General features: G+C 44.8%; 1 protein-coding gene across 1 annotated transcript in view; it reads left to right on the top strand.

Annotated features, from left to right (window-relative positions):
* Nucleotides 1-15,673, top strand: part of dhx36 (DEAH (Asp-Glu-Ala-His) box polypeptide 36) — a 47,570-nt gene that overhangs the window by 23,986 nt on the left and 7,911 nt on the right. The window contains exons 14-22 of the mRNA XM_084142483.1: nucleotides 541-596; nucleotides 692-756; nucleotides 6,819-6,962; nucleotides 7,448-7,565; nucleotides 9,902-10,174; nucleotides 10,246-10,332; nucleotides 10,453-10,536; nucleotides 10,652-10,751; nucleotides 11,233-11,320. Of these exons, the coding sequence (XP_083998609.1) occupies nucleotides 541-596; nucleotides 692-756; nucleotides 6,819-6,962; nucleotides 7,448-7,565; nucleotides 9,902-10,174; nucleotides 10,246-10,332; nucleotides 10,453-10,536; nucleotides 10,652-10,751; nucleotides 11,233-11,320 (1,015 nt within the window). The remainder of the gene's footprint in view (nucleotides 1-540; nucleotides 597-691; nucleotides 757-6,818; nucleotides 6,963-7,447; nucleotides 7,566-9,901; nucleotides 10,175-10,245; nucleotides 10,333-10,452; nucleotides 10,537-10,651; nucleotides 10,752-11,232; nucleotides 11,321-15,673) is intronic.

Raw genomic sequence — 15,673 nt, forward strand, 5'->3', positions numbered from 1 at the left:
CACACACACACACACACACACACACACACACACACACACACACCTATCCACACACACACACACACACACACACACACACACACACACACACACACACACACACACATCTATCCACACACACACACACACACACACACACACACACACACACACACACCTATCCACACACACACACACACACACACACACCTATCCACACACACACACACACACACACACACACACACACACCTATCCACACACACACATACACACACACACACACACACACACACACCTATCCACACACACACACACACACACACACCTATCCACACACACACACACACACACACACACACACACACACACACACACACCTATCCACACACACACACACCTATCCACACACACACACACACACACACACACACACACACCTATCCACACACACACACACACACACACACACACACACACACACACCTATCCACACACACACACACACACATACACACACACACGCTGTGTGTCTGAACCTTGTCTGACCTTGTGTTTCAGATGGGTTTGTGATCATTCCCCTGCACTCCCTGATGCCTACTGTCACCCAGACCTCGGTGAGCATGGTCTCAGAAACACTCCTTTCACCCAGAACAGAACATTAATAACCCAGGGAGTGATGCTGTCTGTTCTGACTGGTCTCCCTCTTCAGGTGTTCAAAAGGCCCCCTCCAGGAGTCAGGAAGATTGTCATTGCCACCAATATCGCTGAGACCAGGTGTGTGTATATTTGTGTATTTTTGTTAGTGCCTTTTCCCCATCCCTTACACTCTGTTAGTGTGTGTGTGTCTATACTTTTTTTTTGTACAGAAGCTTCCTACTATTATCACAGACACTGAGTGTTACATACACTGTGTATGTATAGATATACACTGCTCAAAAAAATAAAGGGAACACTAAAATAACACATCCTAGATCTGAATGAATGAAATAATCTTATTAAATACTTTTTTCTTTACATAGTTGAATGTGCTAACAACAAAATCACACAAAAATTATCAATGGAAATCAAATGTATCAACCCATGGAGGTCTGGATTTGGAGTTACCCTCAAAATTAAAGTGGAAAACCACACTACAGGCTGATCCAACTTTGATGTAATGTCCTTAAAACAAGTCAAAATGAGGCTCAATAGTGTGTGTGGCCTCCACGTGCCTGTATGACCTCCCTACAACGCCTAAGCATGCTCATGATGAGGTGGCGGATGGTCTCCTGAGGGATCTCCTCCCAGACCTGGACTAAAGCATCCGCCAACTCCTGGACAGTCTGTGGTGCAACGTGGCGTTGGTGGATGGAGTGAGACATGATGTCCCAGATGTGCTCAATTGGATTCAGGTCTGGGGAACGGGCGGGCCAGTCCATAGCATCAATGCCTTCCTCTTGCAGGAACTGCTGACACACTCCAGCCACATGAGGTCTAGCATTGCCTTGCATTAGGAGGAACCCAGGGCCAACCGCACCAGCATATGGTCTCACAAGGGGTCTGAGGATCTCGGTACCTAATGGCAGACAGGCTACCTCTGGCGAGCACATGGAGGGCTGTGCGGCCCCCCAAAGAAATGCCACCCCACACCATGACTGACCCACCGCCAAACCGGTCATGCTGTTGGATGTTGCAGGCAACAGAACGTTCTCCACGGCGTCTCCAGACTCCGTCACGTCTGTCACATGTGCTCAGTGTGAACCTGCTTTCATCTGTGAAGAGCACAGGGCGCCAGTGGCGAATTTGCCAATCTTGGTGTTCTCTGGCAAATGCCAAACGTCCTGCACGGTGTTGGGCTGTAAGCACAACCCCCACCTGTGGACATCGGGCCCTCATACCACCCTCATGGAGTCTGTTTCTGACCGTTTGAGCAGACACATGCACATTTGTGGCCTGCTGGAGGTCATTTTGCAGGGCTCTGGCAGTGCTCCTCCTGCTCCTCCTTGCTCAAAGGCGGAGGTAGCGGTCCTGCTGCTGGGTTGTTGCCCTCCTACGGCCTCCTCCACGTCTCCTGATGTACTGGCCTGTCTCCTGGTAGCGCCTCCATGCTCTGGACACTACGCTGACAGACACAGCAAACCTTCTTGCCACAGCTCGCATTGATGTGCCATCCTGGATGAGCTGCACTACATGAGCCACTTGTGTGGGTTGTAGACTCCGTCTCATGCTACCACTAGAGTGAAAGCACCGCCAGCATTCAAAAGTGACCAAAACATCAGCCAGGAAGCATAGGAACTGAGAAGTGGCCTGTGGTCACCACCTGCAAAACCAGTCCTTTATTGGGGGTGTCTTGCTAATTGCCTATAATTTCCACCTGTTGTCTATTCCATTTGCACAACAGCATGTGAAATGTATTGTCAATCAGTGTTGCTTCCTAAGTGGACAGTTTGATTTCACAGAAGTGTGATTGACTTGGAGTTACATTGTGTTGTTTAAGTGTTCCCTTTAATTTTTTTGAGCAGTGTATATACACTACCGTTCAAAAGTTTGGGGTCACTTAGAAATGTCCTTGTTTTCGAAAGAAAAGCAATTTATTTGTCCATTAAAATAACATCAAATTGATGAGATACACAGTCGTGGTCAAAAGTTGTGAGAATGACACACGTATTGGTCTTCACAAAGTTCGCTGCTTCAGTGTTATGAGATATTTTTGTCAGATGTTACTATGGTATACTGAAGTATAATTACAAGCATTCCATAAGTGTCAAAGGCTTTTATTGACAATTACATTAAGTTTATGCAAAGAGTCAATATTTGCAGTGTTGACCCTTCTTTTTCAAGACCTCTGCAATCCGCCCTGGCAGGCTGTCAATTAACTTCTGGGCCACATCCTGACTGATGGCAGCCCATTCTTGCATGCTTGGAGTTTGTCAGAATTTGTTGGTTTTTGTTTGTCCACCCGCCTCTTGAGGATTGACCACAAGTTCTCAATATGATTAAGTTCTGGGGAGTTTCCTGGCCATGGACCCAAAATGTCGATGTTTTGTTCCCCGAGCCACTTAGTTATCACTTTTGCCTTACAGCAAGGTGCTCCATCATGCTGGAAAAGGCATTGGTCGTCACCAAACTGTTCTTGGATGGTTGGGAGAAGTTGCTCTCGGAGGATGTGTTGGTACCATTCTTTATTCATGGCTGTGTTCTTAGGCAAAATTGTGAGTGAGCCCACTCCCTTGGCTGAGAAGCAACCCCACACATGAATGGTCTCAGGATGATTTACTGTTGGCATGACACAGGACTGATGGTAGCGCTCACCTTGTCTTCTCCGGACAAGGTGTTTTCCAGATGCCCCAAACAATCGGAAAGGGGATTAATCAGATAAAATGACTTTACCCCAGTCCTCAGCAGTCCAATCCCTGTACCTTTTGCAGAATATCAGTCTGTCCCTAATGTTTTTCCTGGAGAGAAGTGGCTTCTTTGCTGCCCTTCTTGACACCAGGCCATCCTCCAAAAGTCTTCGCCTCACTGTGCGTGCAGATGCACTCACACCTGCCTGCTGCCATTCCTGAGCAAGCTCTGCACTGGTGGTGCCCACGATCCCGCAGCTGAATCAACTTTAGGAGACGGTCCTGGCGCTTGCTGGACTTTCTTGGGCGCCCTGAAGCCTTCTTCACAACAATTGAACCTCTCTCCTTGAAGTTCTTGATGATCAGATAAATGGTTGATTTAGGTGCAATCTTACTAGCAGCAATATCCTTGCCTGTGAAGCACTTATTGTGCAAAGCAATGATGACGGCACGTGTTTCCTTGCAGGTAACCGTGGTTAACAGAGGAAGAACAATGATTTCAAGCACTACCCTCCTTTTAAAGCTTCCAGTCTGTTATTCTAACTCAATCAGCATGACAGAGTGATCTCCAGCCTTGTCCTCGTCAACACTCTCACCTGTGTTAACGAGCGAATCACTGACATGATGGCAGCTGGTCCTTTTGTGGCAGGGCTGAAATGCAGTGGAAATGTTTTTTTAGGATTAAAGTTCATTTTCTTGGCAAAGAGGGACTTTGCAATGAATTGCAATTCATCTGATCACTCTTCATGACATTCTGGAGTATATGCAAATTGCCATCATCAAAACTGAGGCAGCAGACTTTGTGAAAATTAGTATTTGTGTCATTCTCAAAACTTTTGACCAGGAGTGTAGACATTGTTAATGTTGTAAATAGCTATTGTAGCTGGAAACGGCTGACATTGACGCCTCACAGGTCCTCAACTGGCAGCTTCATTAAATAGTACCCGCAAAACACCAGTCTCAACATCAACAGTGAGGAGGCGACTCCGGGATGCTGACGACCTAGGCAGACTTGCAAAGAAAAAGCCATATCTCAGACTGCCCATCTTAATCTTTTCTTTTTATTGGCCAGTCTGAGGCTTTTTCTTTGCAACTCCTGCGTAGAAGGTCAGCATCCTGGAGTCACCTTTTCACTGTTGATGTTGAGACAGGTGTTTTGCGGGTACTATTTAATTAAGCTGCCAGTTGAGGACCTGTGAAGCGTCTGTTTCTCAAACTAGACACAAATGTATTTGTCCTCTTGCTCAGTTGTGCACTGGGGCCTCCCACTCCTCTTTCTATTCTGGTTAGAGCCAGTTTGCGCTGTTCTGTGAAGGGAGTAGTACACAGCGTTGTACGAGATCTTCAGTTTCTTGGCAATTTCTCGCATGGAACAGCCTTCATTTCTCAGAACAAGAATAGACTGACGAGTTTCAGAAGAAAGTTATTTGTTTCTGGCCATTTTGAGCCTGTAATCAAACCCACAATTGCTGATTGTCGAATAATAGTGAAGACATCAAAACTATGAAATAACACATATAGATGTCATGTAGTAACTAAACAAGTGTTAAACAAATCAAGATATATTTTATCTTCAAATAGCCACCCTTTGCCTTGATGACAGCTTTGCACACTTGGCATTCTCTCAACCAGCTTCACCTGGAATGCTTTTCCAACAGTCTTGAAGGAGTTCCCACATATGCTGAGCATGGCTGCTTTTCCTTTTCCACTCTGCAGTCCAACTCATCCCAAACCATCTCAATTGGGTTGAGGTCGGGTGATTGTGGAGGCCAGGTCATCTGATGCAGCACTCCATCACTCTCCTTCTTGGTAAAATAGCCCTTGCACAGCCTGGAGGTGTGTTAGGTCATTGTCCTGTTGAAAAATAAATGATAGTCCCACTAACCAGATGGGATGGCGTATCGCTGTAGAATGCTGTGGTAGCCATGCTGGTTAAGTGTGCCTTGAATTCTAAATAAATCACAGACAGTGTCACCAGCAAAGCACCCCCACACCATAACACCTCCTCCTTCATGCTTTATGGTAGGAAATACACATGCAGAGATCATCCGTTCACCCACACCGCGTCTCACACAGCCACGGCGGTTGGAACCAAAGATCTCCAATTTGGACCAAAGGATACATTTCCACCTGTCTAATGTCCATTGCTCATGTTTCTTGGCCCAAGCAAGTCTCTTCTTCTTATTGGTGTCCTTTAGTAGTGGTTTCTTTGCAGCAATTCGACCATGAAGGCCTGATTCACACAGTCTCCTCTGAACAGTTGATGTTGAGATGTCTGTTACTTGAACTCTGTGAAGCATTTATTTGGGCTGCAATTTCTGAGGCTGGTAACTCTAATGAACTTATCCTCTGCAGCAGAGGTAACTCTGGGTCTTCCATTCCTGTGGCGGTCCTCATGAGAGCCAGTTTCATCATAGCGCTTGATGGTTTTTGCGACTGCACTTGAAGAAACTTTCTAAGTTCTTGAAATGTTCTGTATTGACTGACCTTCATGTCTTAAAGTAATGATGGACTGTTGTTTCTCTTTGCTTATTTGAGCTGTTCTTGCCATAATGTGTACTTGGACTTTTACCAAATAGGGCTATCTTCTGTATGCCCCCCCTACCTTGTCCCAACACAACTGATTGGCTCAAATGCATTAAGAAGGAAATAAATTCCACAAATTAACTTTTAACAAGGCACACCTGTTAATTGAAATACATTCCAGGTGACTACCTCATGAAGCTGGTTGAGAGAATGCCAAGAGTCTGCAAAGCTGTCATCAAGGCAAAGGGTGGCTATTTGAAGAATCTCAAATATAAAATATATTTTGATTTGTTTAACACTTTTTTGATTACTACATGATTCCATATGTGATATTTCATAGTTTTGATGTCTTCACTATTATTCTACAATGTAAAAAAAAAATAGTACAAATTAAGAACAACCCTTGAATGAGTAGGTGTTCTAAAACTTTTGATTGGTAGTGTATATATGTTTTTTTCATTTGAGTACTCAAAAAAAATCATGCGAGTATTCGAACACTCAAAACATTTCAAAAGACCATCCCTAGCCAGGGCGACAGCCTGTTTAAAAAATGCACTTTTAATGAATTGAAGAACAGACTGAACAGATGAGACGAACGTTACTGACCTCACTCTCTCTCAACAGCAGGATACATTTAGACACCATATTTATTTTTACATGTGTTTCACAGAGTTAGAGAGGGAGCAAGTGTGTGTGTGTGTCTCATCAAGCTGCCTTGGATTACTTGGCTGTCTTAATAAAGTCCCCCCCCCCCCCCCCCACACACCCCTCTCTCTCTCTCTCTCTCTCTCTCTCTCTCTCTCTCTCTCTCTCTCTCTCTCTCTCTCTCTCTCTCTCTCTCTCTCTCTCTCTCTCTCTCTCTGTCTCTCTCTCTCTCTCTCTCTCTCTCCCTCCATCTCAATCTCAATCTCCATCTCTCTCTCTCTCTCTCTCTCTCTCTCTCTCTCTCTCTCTCTCTCTCTCTCTCTCTCTCTCTCTCTCGCTCAGTATTACCATAGATGATGTGGTGTTTGTGATAGATGGGGGAAAGATTAAGGAGACTCACTTTGACACTCAGAACAACATCAGCACTATGACTGCGGAGTGGGTCAGCCTAGCCAACGCCAAACAGAGGAGAGGACGTGCTGGCAGGTCAGTCTCTGAGTGTGTCTCCCCCTCTCTTCTCTCTGTCTGTCTCTCTCCCTCTCTCACCCCTCTGCCTCTCCTATCTTTCTCCCTCCATTTGTTTCTGTGTTGATGAGTGCAGCTTGGTTAACTCTGACTGTCTGCTCCGTATGGGCCTCATCAGAGCTATGGAACAGTGTGTGTTCAGACTGAGCCAGGGCACAGTTAGCGCTCCACTAGTCGTGGCAGCTACAGTGTGACTGTGCTCAAGGCCCAATTAGCCACTAACACTTTAATTCAACACTCTGTCATAAGGGCTACATTACACTGTCAGAATAATCACGTTAGCTAATGGGGTGTGTGTGTGTGTGTGTGTGTGTGTGTGTGTGTGTGTGTGTGTGTGTGTGTGTGTGTGTGTGTGTGTGTGTGTGTGTGTGTGTGTGTGTGTGTGTGTGTGTGTGTGTGTGTGTGTGTGTGTGTGTGTGTGTGTGTGTGTGCACACACGCTGGCAGGGTGTGTCCAGGGAAGTGTTATCACCTGTATAATGGCCTGAGGGCCAGTCTACTAGATGCCTACCAGCTACCTGAGATCATGCGCACGCCACTGGAGGAACTGTGTCTGCAGATCAAGGTAACGTGTGTGTGTGCGCCTCTGGTGTTATTTCACATGCTTGGTAAACAGCAGGTGTAGACCAACAGTGAAATGCTTACTTACTGGTCTTTTTCCATCAATGCAGTTAAAGAGAAATGTACAAATAGTGACACGAGGAATAAATACACAGTCAATAACAATAGTAAAGATAACATGGCTATATACAGGAAGTAGAAAATAACATGGCTGTATACAGGAAGTAGAAAACAACTTGGCTATATACAGGGAGTAGAAAATAACTTGGCTATATACAGGAAGTAGAAAATAAAATGGCTATATACAGGAAGTAGAAAATAACATGGCTATATACAGGAAGTAGAAAATAACAAGGCTATATACAGGAAGTAGAAAATAACATGGCTATATACAGGAAGTAGAAAATAACATGGCTATATACAGGAAGTAGAAAATAACATGGCTATATACAGAGAGTAGAAAATATCATGGCTATATACAGAGAGTAGAAAATATCATGGCTATATACAGGGAGTACCAGTACCGAGTCGATGTGCAGGGATACGAGGTCATTGAGGCATCTATGTACATATAGGTAGGGGTAAAGTGAATAGACAACAGTAAAGATAATATAGATAAACTATTTTTTTTAAATATTATAGTCTGCAGCTTGTCTTGAGGTATTCTAACTCGGGCGAGCAAAAACAGGAGACTTCCTTAACATCGCTCACCAGCTGTTGTTAACAAAGAGACACACCCCTCCTCCCTTCGTCTTACCCAAGTCTGCCGTCCGGTCTTGACGATGCATAGAAAAACCAGCGAGATGAATAACATCCATGTCCTTGTTCAGCCACAACTCTGAGAAACATAGGACATTACAGTTTTTCAGGTCCCGTTGATAGGATAGTCTTGAACGGAGCTCATCCAGTTGGTTCTCCAGTGACTGCACGTTCGTCAGTAGAACAGAGGGCAATGGCAGTCTTTTTGCTCATTGAAGTACACATTTCCATCCAAATCAAGGTCAGTGATCGCTGTTCTGATGTCCAGAAGCTGATTTCGGTCATATAAACTTTTAAACGCTATTACACACAAACTTACTCAACATCTGTTGGTCTCTCTGTCAATACACAACACTTCCCTCTCACTTCCACCCATTCCATCCTGTTGTTGGGGAACATAAAGGCAGAGTTGGTGTTGTAATAGCTGGTCTCCCATTCCCCTAATGGGATAACGTGTGTGTGTGTGTTAATCAGTGTGTTGGTGCCTATTACACTAATCACATCTTTTAGAGGGAGAACGGCTGTCAACAAGCTGACCTCAGCAGGTACACACACAGACACACACACACTAGAGCTGGGGCGATAAACTTCAATTATCGACACCGATCACTTATCGCAGGCATTTTGCTGATATGGCACATTACAATAAGTAGCCTATACTAGAGAAATGTGGAGTTTGAAATGAAATAAGTTTGCTAATATGGGTGATTGATGGTTAATGGGACAATTGATGTCTACAACCATCAAACTAGTAGTAGTAGTTTTAAAGGATAATAATAAAAAAAAACTGTGGTGCACATTGTTATAAACTGTGGTGCACATTAATGTTATAAACTGTGGTGCACATTAATGTTATAAACTGTGGTGCACATTAATGTTATAAACTGTGGTGCACATTAATGTTATAAACTGTGGTGCACATTAATGTTATAAACTGTGGTGCACATTAATGTTATAAACTGTGGTGCACATTAATGTTATAAACTGTGGTGCACATTAATGTTATAAACTGTGGTGCACATTAATGTTATAAACTGTGGTGCACATTAATGTTATAAACTGTGGTGCACATTAATGTTATAAACTGTGGTGCACATTAATGTTATAAACTGTGGTGCACATTAATGTTATAAACTGTGGTGCACATTAATGTTATAAACTGTGGTGCACATTAATGTTATAAACTGTGGTGCACATTAATGTTATAAACTGTGGTGCACATTAATGTTATAAACATATGCTTCTATTTATCGTTATTGCATCAATTCATGCAATTTATCGCTATATGGATAATTGTCCATATTGCCCAGCGCTAACACACACACACACACACACACACACACACACACACTAATGTGCTGGATCTACAGGGAACGGTGACATAGTACAATAGTACAGACTGTAGTATGTCTGGTAGTGAAGAGTTGACTTACTGCTCTCTGTGTAGAGGTGGATTTCCTGTTAGGTCTAACATTTAGACCGGTCTCTTTCCCATTCGTTTCTGATCAAGTCAAGCTGTTGACTTTTCCCTAAGTTGCTTTTGATGTAGTTTGTCTAATTCTCTCTCCCCGCTCCTTCTAGATCCTCAAGCTGGGTCCAATAGCGGAGTTCCTGAGGAAAGCTCTGGACCCTCCTACAGAGGAGGCTATCACTCTGGCCATCACACACCTGATGGACCTCAATGCCCTGGACCGCTCAGAGGCTCTGACCCCGTTGGGGTTCCACTTGGCCAGGCTGCCTGTAGAGCCTCACATCGGGAAGCTGATTCTGTTCGGAGCTCTGCTGGGCTGTCTGGACCCTGTCCTCACTATCGCTGCCTCTCTCAGCTTCAAGGACCCCTTCTTCATACCAATGGTAATCACACGCACCAACGCAGGCACACACACTCGCACACATTTAGGTGCTCAAATCTCTTCCTCTCTCAGGGTAAGGAGAAGGTGGCAGACATGAGGAGAAGAACTCTGTCCAGAGACTCAAAGAGTGACCACCTCACCATCATCTATGCTTTCACAGTAAGATCCTCTTTTCCCACCTACATCATTAGAGGTCTCGCTCATATCTCCCCAATGGAATAATATCAATGGTTCATTCTGTTTAAAGGATTGCTAACTTGACTGTGTTTAATCTGTCAGGGCTGGGAGGAAGCTAAGCGACGCGGCTACAAGTTTGAACGAGAGTTCTGCTGGGACAACTTCCTGTCAGCCAATACACTCCAGGTGATTCTCATGGCCCACCAATCAGATATCAATTTCAAACCACCATTGGGATGCAGCCTTCGCTTCATATTGAGAATGAGTCTATCTAACCTGTGACCTGTCTGTCTGTCTGTAGATGCTGCACAACATGAAGGCTCAGTTTGCTGAGCACCTGCTGGGGGCTGGCTTCATCAGCAGCAAGAACGCCAAAGACCCTGACTCTAACATCAACTCGGGTGAACTGATTGGATGTATTTTTCTACAATTTGCTAGTCTCTCTCTCTCTCCTCTCTCTGCTCTCTCTCTCTCTCGTTTGCTCGCTCCTCTCTCTCTCTCTCTCTCGTTCGCTCGCTCCTCTCTCTCGTTTGCTCGCTCCTCTCTCTCTCTCTCTCGTTTGCTCGCTCCTCTCTCTCTCTCTCTCGTTCGCTCGCTCCTCTCTCTCTCTCTCTCGCTCCTCTCTCTCTCTCTCTTGCTCGCTCCTCTCTCTCTCTCTCGTTCGCTCGCTCCTCTCTCTCTCTCTCTCTCGTTCGCTCGCTCCTCTCTCTCTCTCTCGCTCCTCTCTCTCTCTCTCTCTCGCTCGCTCCTCTCTCTCTCTCTAGCTCCTCTCTCTCTCTAGCTCCTATCTCTCCTCTCTCTCTCTCTAGCTCCTATCTCTCATCTCTCTTTCCATGTCTGACTCTCTCTCTCTCTCTCTCTCTCTCTGTGTCTCTCCCTCAGAGAATGAGAAGCTGATCAAGGCTGTGATAGTGGCAGGTCTCTACCCCAAAGTGGCCATGATCAAACCCAGTGGCAGCAAGAAGAGACCGTGAGTCAGCATGAACTTACAGTAGCACTCAATCCTATATATATATATATATATATATATATATATATATATATATATATATATATATATAGCACTCACTCATACAGTATATAGCACTCACTCCTATCTATATCTATATATATATATATATATATATATATATATATCTATATCTATATCTATATATATATATATATATATATATATATATATATATATTTAGCACTGCTATATATATATATATATATATATATATATTTAGCACTGCTATATATATATACACACACACACAGTGAGGGAAAAAAGTATTTGATCCCCTGCTGATTTTGTACGTTTGCCCACTGACAAAGACATGATCAGTCTATAATTTTAATGGTAGGTTTATTTGAACAGTGAGAGACAGAATAACAACAACAAAATGTCAAAAATGTTATACATTTATTTGCATTTTAATGAGGAAAATAAGTATTTGACCCCTCTGCAAAACATGACTTAGTACGGTGGCAAAACCCTTGTTGGCAATCAGAGGTCAGACGTTTCTTGTAGTTGGCCACCAGGTTTAGACATATCTCAGGAGGGATTTTGTTCCACTCCTCTTTGCAGATTTTCTCCAAGTCATTAAGGTTTCAAGGCTGACGTTTGGCAACTCGAACCTACAGCTCCCTCCACAGATTTTCTATGGGATTAAGGTCTGGAGACTGGCTAGGCCACTCCAGGACTTTAATGTGCTTCTTCTTGAGCCACTCCTTTGTTGCCTTGGCCGTGTGTTTTGGGTCATTGTCATGCTGGAATAACCATCCACGACCCATTTTCAATGCCCTGGCTGAGGGAAGGAGGTTCTCACCCAAGATTTGACGGTACATGGCCCCGTTCATCGTCCCTTTGATGCGGTGAAGTTGTCCTGTCCCCTTAGCAGTAAAACACCCCCAAAGCATAATGTTTCCACCTCCATGTTTGACGGTGGAGATGGTGTTCTTGGGGTCATAGGCAGCATTCCTCCTACTCCAAACATGGCGACTTGAGTTGATGCCAAAGAGCTCAATTTTGGTCTCATCTGACCACAACACTTTCACCCAGTTCTCCTCTGAATCATTCAGATGTTCATTGGCAAACTTCAGACGGCCCTGTATATGTGCTTTCTTACATTTACATTTACATTTTTAGTCATTTAGCAGAAGCTCTTATCCAGAGCGACTTACAGGAGCAATTAGGGTAAGTGCCTTGCTCAAGGGCACACCGACAGATTTTTCACCTAGTTGGCTCGGGGATTAGAAACAGCGACCTTTCGGTTACTGGCACAACGCTCTTAACCACTAAGCTACCTGCCGCCCCCCCCCCCCCCCCCCTGGGACTATGGTCCCAGCTGCCTTGAGATCATTGACATGATCCTCCCATGTAGTTCTGGGCTGATTCCTCACCGTTCTCATGATCATTGCATGGAGCCCTAGGCCGAGGGAGATTGACAGGTATTTTGTGTTTCTTCCATTTGCGAATAATCGCACCAACTGTTTTCACCTTCTCACCAAGCTGCTTAGCGATGGTCTTCTAGCCCATTCCAGCCTTGTGTAGGTCTACAATCTTGTCCCTGACATCCTTCGAGAGCTCTTTTGTCTTGGCCATGGTGGAGAGTTTGGAATCTGATTGATGGATTGCTTCTGTGGACAGGTGTCTTTTATACAGGTAATATACTGAGATTAGGAGCACTCCCTTTAAGAGTGTGCTCCTAATCTCAGCTCGTTACCTGTATAAAAGACACCTGGGAGCCAGAAATCTTTCTGATTGAGAGGGGGTCAAATTCTTATTTCCCTCATTAAAATGCAAATCAATTTATAACATTTTTTACATGCATTTTTCTGGATTTTGTTGTTGTTATTCTGTCTCTCACTGTTCAAATAAACCTACCATTAACATTATAGACTGATCATTTCTTCGTCAGTGGGCAAACGTACAAAATCAGCAGGGGATCAAATACTTTTTTTCCTCACTGTATATAGCACTCACTCCTATCTATATCTATATATATATATACAGTTGAAGTCGGAAGTTTACATACACCTTAGCCAAATACATTTAAACTCAGTTTTTCACTATTCCTGACATTTAATCCTAGTAAAAATTCCCTGTCTTAGGTCAGTTAGAATCAACACTTAATTTTAAGAATGTGAAATGTCAGAATAATAGTAGAGAGAATTATTTCTTTCAGCTTTTATTTCTTTTATCACATTCCCAATGGGTCAGAAGTGTACATACACTTAATTAGTATTTGGTAGCATTGCCTTTAAATTGTTTAACTTGGGTCAAACATTTTGGGTAGCCTTCCACAAGCTTCCCACAGTAAGTTGGGTGAATTTTGGCCCATTCCTCCTGACAGAGCTGGTGTAACTGAGTCAGGTTGTAGGCCTCCTTGCTCGCACACGCTTTTTCAGTTCTGCCCACACATTCTCTATAGGATTGAGGTCAGGGCTTTGTGATGGCCACTCCAATTCCTTGACTTTGTTGTCCTTAAGCCATTTTGCCACAACTTTGGAAGTATGCTTGGGGTCATTGTCCATTTGGAAGATCCATTTGCGGCCAAGCTTTAACTTCCTGACTGATGTCTTGAGATGTTGCTTCAATATATCCACATAATTTTCCTTCCTCATGATGCCATGTATTTTGTGAAGTGCACCAGTCCCTCCTGCAGCAAAGCACCCCCACAGCATGATGCTGCCACCCCCGTGCTTCACAGTTGGGATGGTGTTCTTCGGCTTGCAAGCCACCCCGTTTTTCCTCCAAACATAACGATGGTCATTATGCCAAACAGTTCTATTTTTGTTTCATCAGACATTTACGTCATTTAGCAGACGCTCTTACCCAGAGCGACTTACAAATTGGTGCATTCACCTCATAGCCAGTGGGATAACCACTTTACAATATGTTTATTTATTTTTTTGTGGGGTAAGGGGGGGTAGAAGGATTACTTTATCCTATCCCAGGTATTCCTTAAAGAGGTGGGGTTTCAAGTGTCTCCGGAAGGTGGTGAGTGACTCCGCTGTCCTGGCGTCGTGAGGGAGCTTGTTGCACCATTGGGGTGCCAGAGCAGCGAACAGTTTTGACTGGGCTGAGCGGGAACTGTGCTTCCGCAGAGGTAGGGGGGCCAGCAGGCCAGAGGTGGATGAACGCAATGCCCTCGTTTGGGTGTAGGGACTGTTCATGCCTGAAGGTATGGAGGTGCCGTTCCCCTCACAGCTCCGTAGGCAAGCACCATGGTCTTGTAGCAGATGCAAGCTTCAACTGGAAGCCAGTGGAGTGTGCGGAGGAGCGGGGTGACGAGAGAGAACTTTGGAAGGTTGAACACATGAGTTGTAGGGGTTTAATGGCACAGGCAGGGAGCCTAGCCAACAGCGAGTTGCAGTAATCCAGACGGGAGATGACAAGTGCCTGGATTAGGACCTGTGCCGCTTCCTGTGTAAGGCAGGGTCGTACTCTCCGAATGTTGTAGAGCATGAACCTACAGGATCGGGTCACCGCCTTGATGTTAGCGGAGAACGACAGGGTGTTGTCCAGGGTCACGTCAAGGCTCTTTGCATTCTGGGAGGAGGACACAATGGAGTTGTCAATCGTGATGGCGAGATCATGGAACGGGCAGTCCTTCCCCGGGAGGAAGAGCAGCTCCGTCTTGCCGAGGTTCACCATTGAGGTGGTGATCTGTCATCCACACTGATATGTCTGCCAGACATGCAGAGATGCGATTCGCCACCTGGTTATCAGAAGGGGGAAAGGAGAAGATTAGTTGTGTGTCGTCTGCGTAGCAAAGATAGGAGAGGCCATGTGAGGATATGACAGAGCCAAGTGACTTGGTGTATAGCGAGAATAGGAGAGGGCCTAGAACTGAGCCCTGGGGGACACCAGTGGTGAGAGCACGTGGTGCGGAGACAGATTCTCGCCACGCCACTTGGTAGGAGCGACCTGTAACAGTTCTCCAAAAGGTACGATCTTTGTCCCCATGTGCAGTTGCAAACCGTAGTCTGGCTTTTTTATGGCGGTTTTGGAGCAGTGGCTTCTTCCTTGCTGAGCGGCCTTTCAGTTTATGTCGATATAGGACTCGTTTTACTGTGGATATAGATAATGTTGTACCTGTTTCCTCCAGCATCTTCACAAGGTCCTTTGCTGTTGTTCTTGGATTGATTTGCACTTTTCGCACCAAAGTACGTTCATCTCTAGGAGACAGAACACGTCTCCTTCCTGAGTGGTATGACGGCTGCGTGGTCCCATGGTGTTTATACTTGCGTACTATTGTTTGTACAGATGAACGTGGTACCTTCAGGCGTTTGGAAATTGCTCCCAAGGATGAACCAGACTTGTGGAGGTCTA

This window comes from Coregonus lavaretus, assembly GCF_964263955.1.
Source record: "Coregonus lavaretus genome assembly, chromosome: 26".
In the NCBI taxonomy this organism is placed as follows: Eukaryota; Metazoa; Chordata; class Actinopteri; order Salmoniformes; family Salmonidae; genus Coregonus; species Coregonus lavaretus.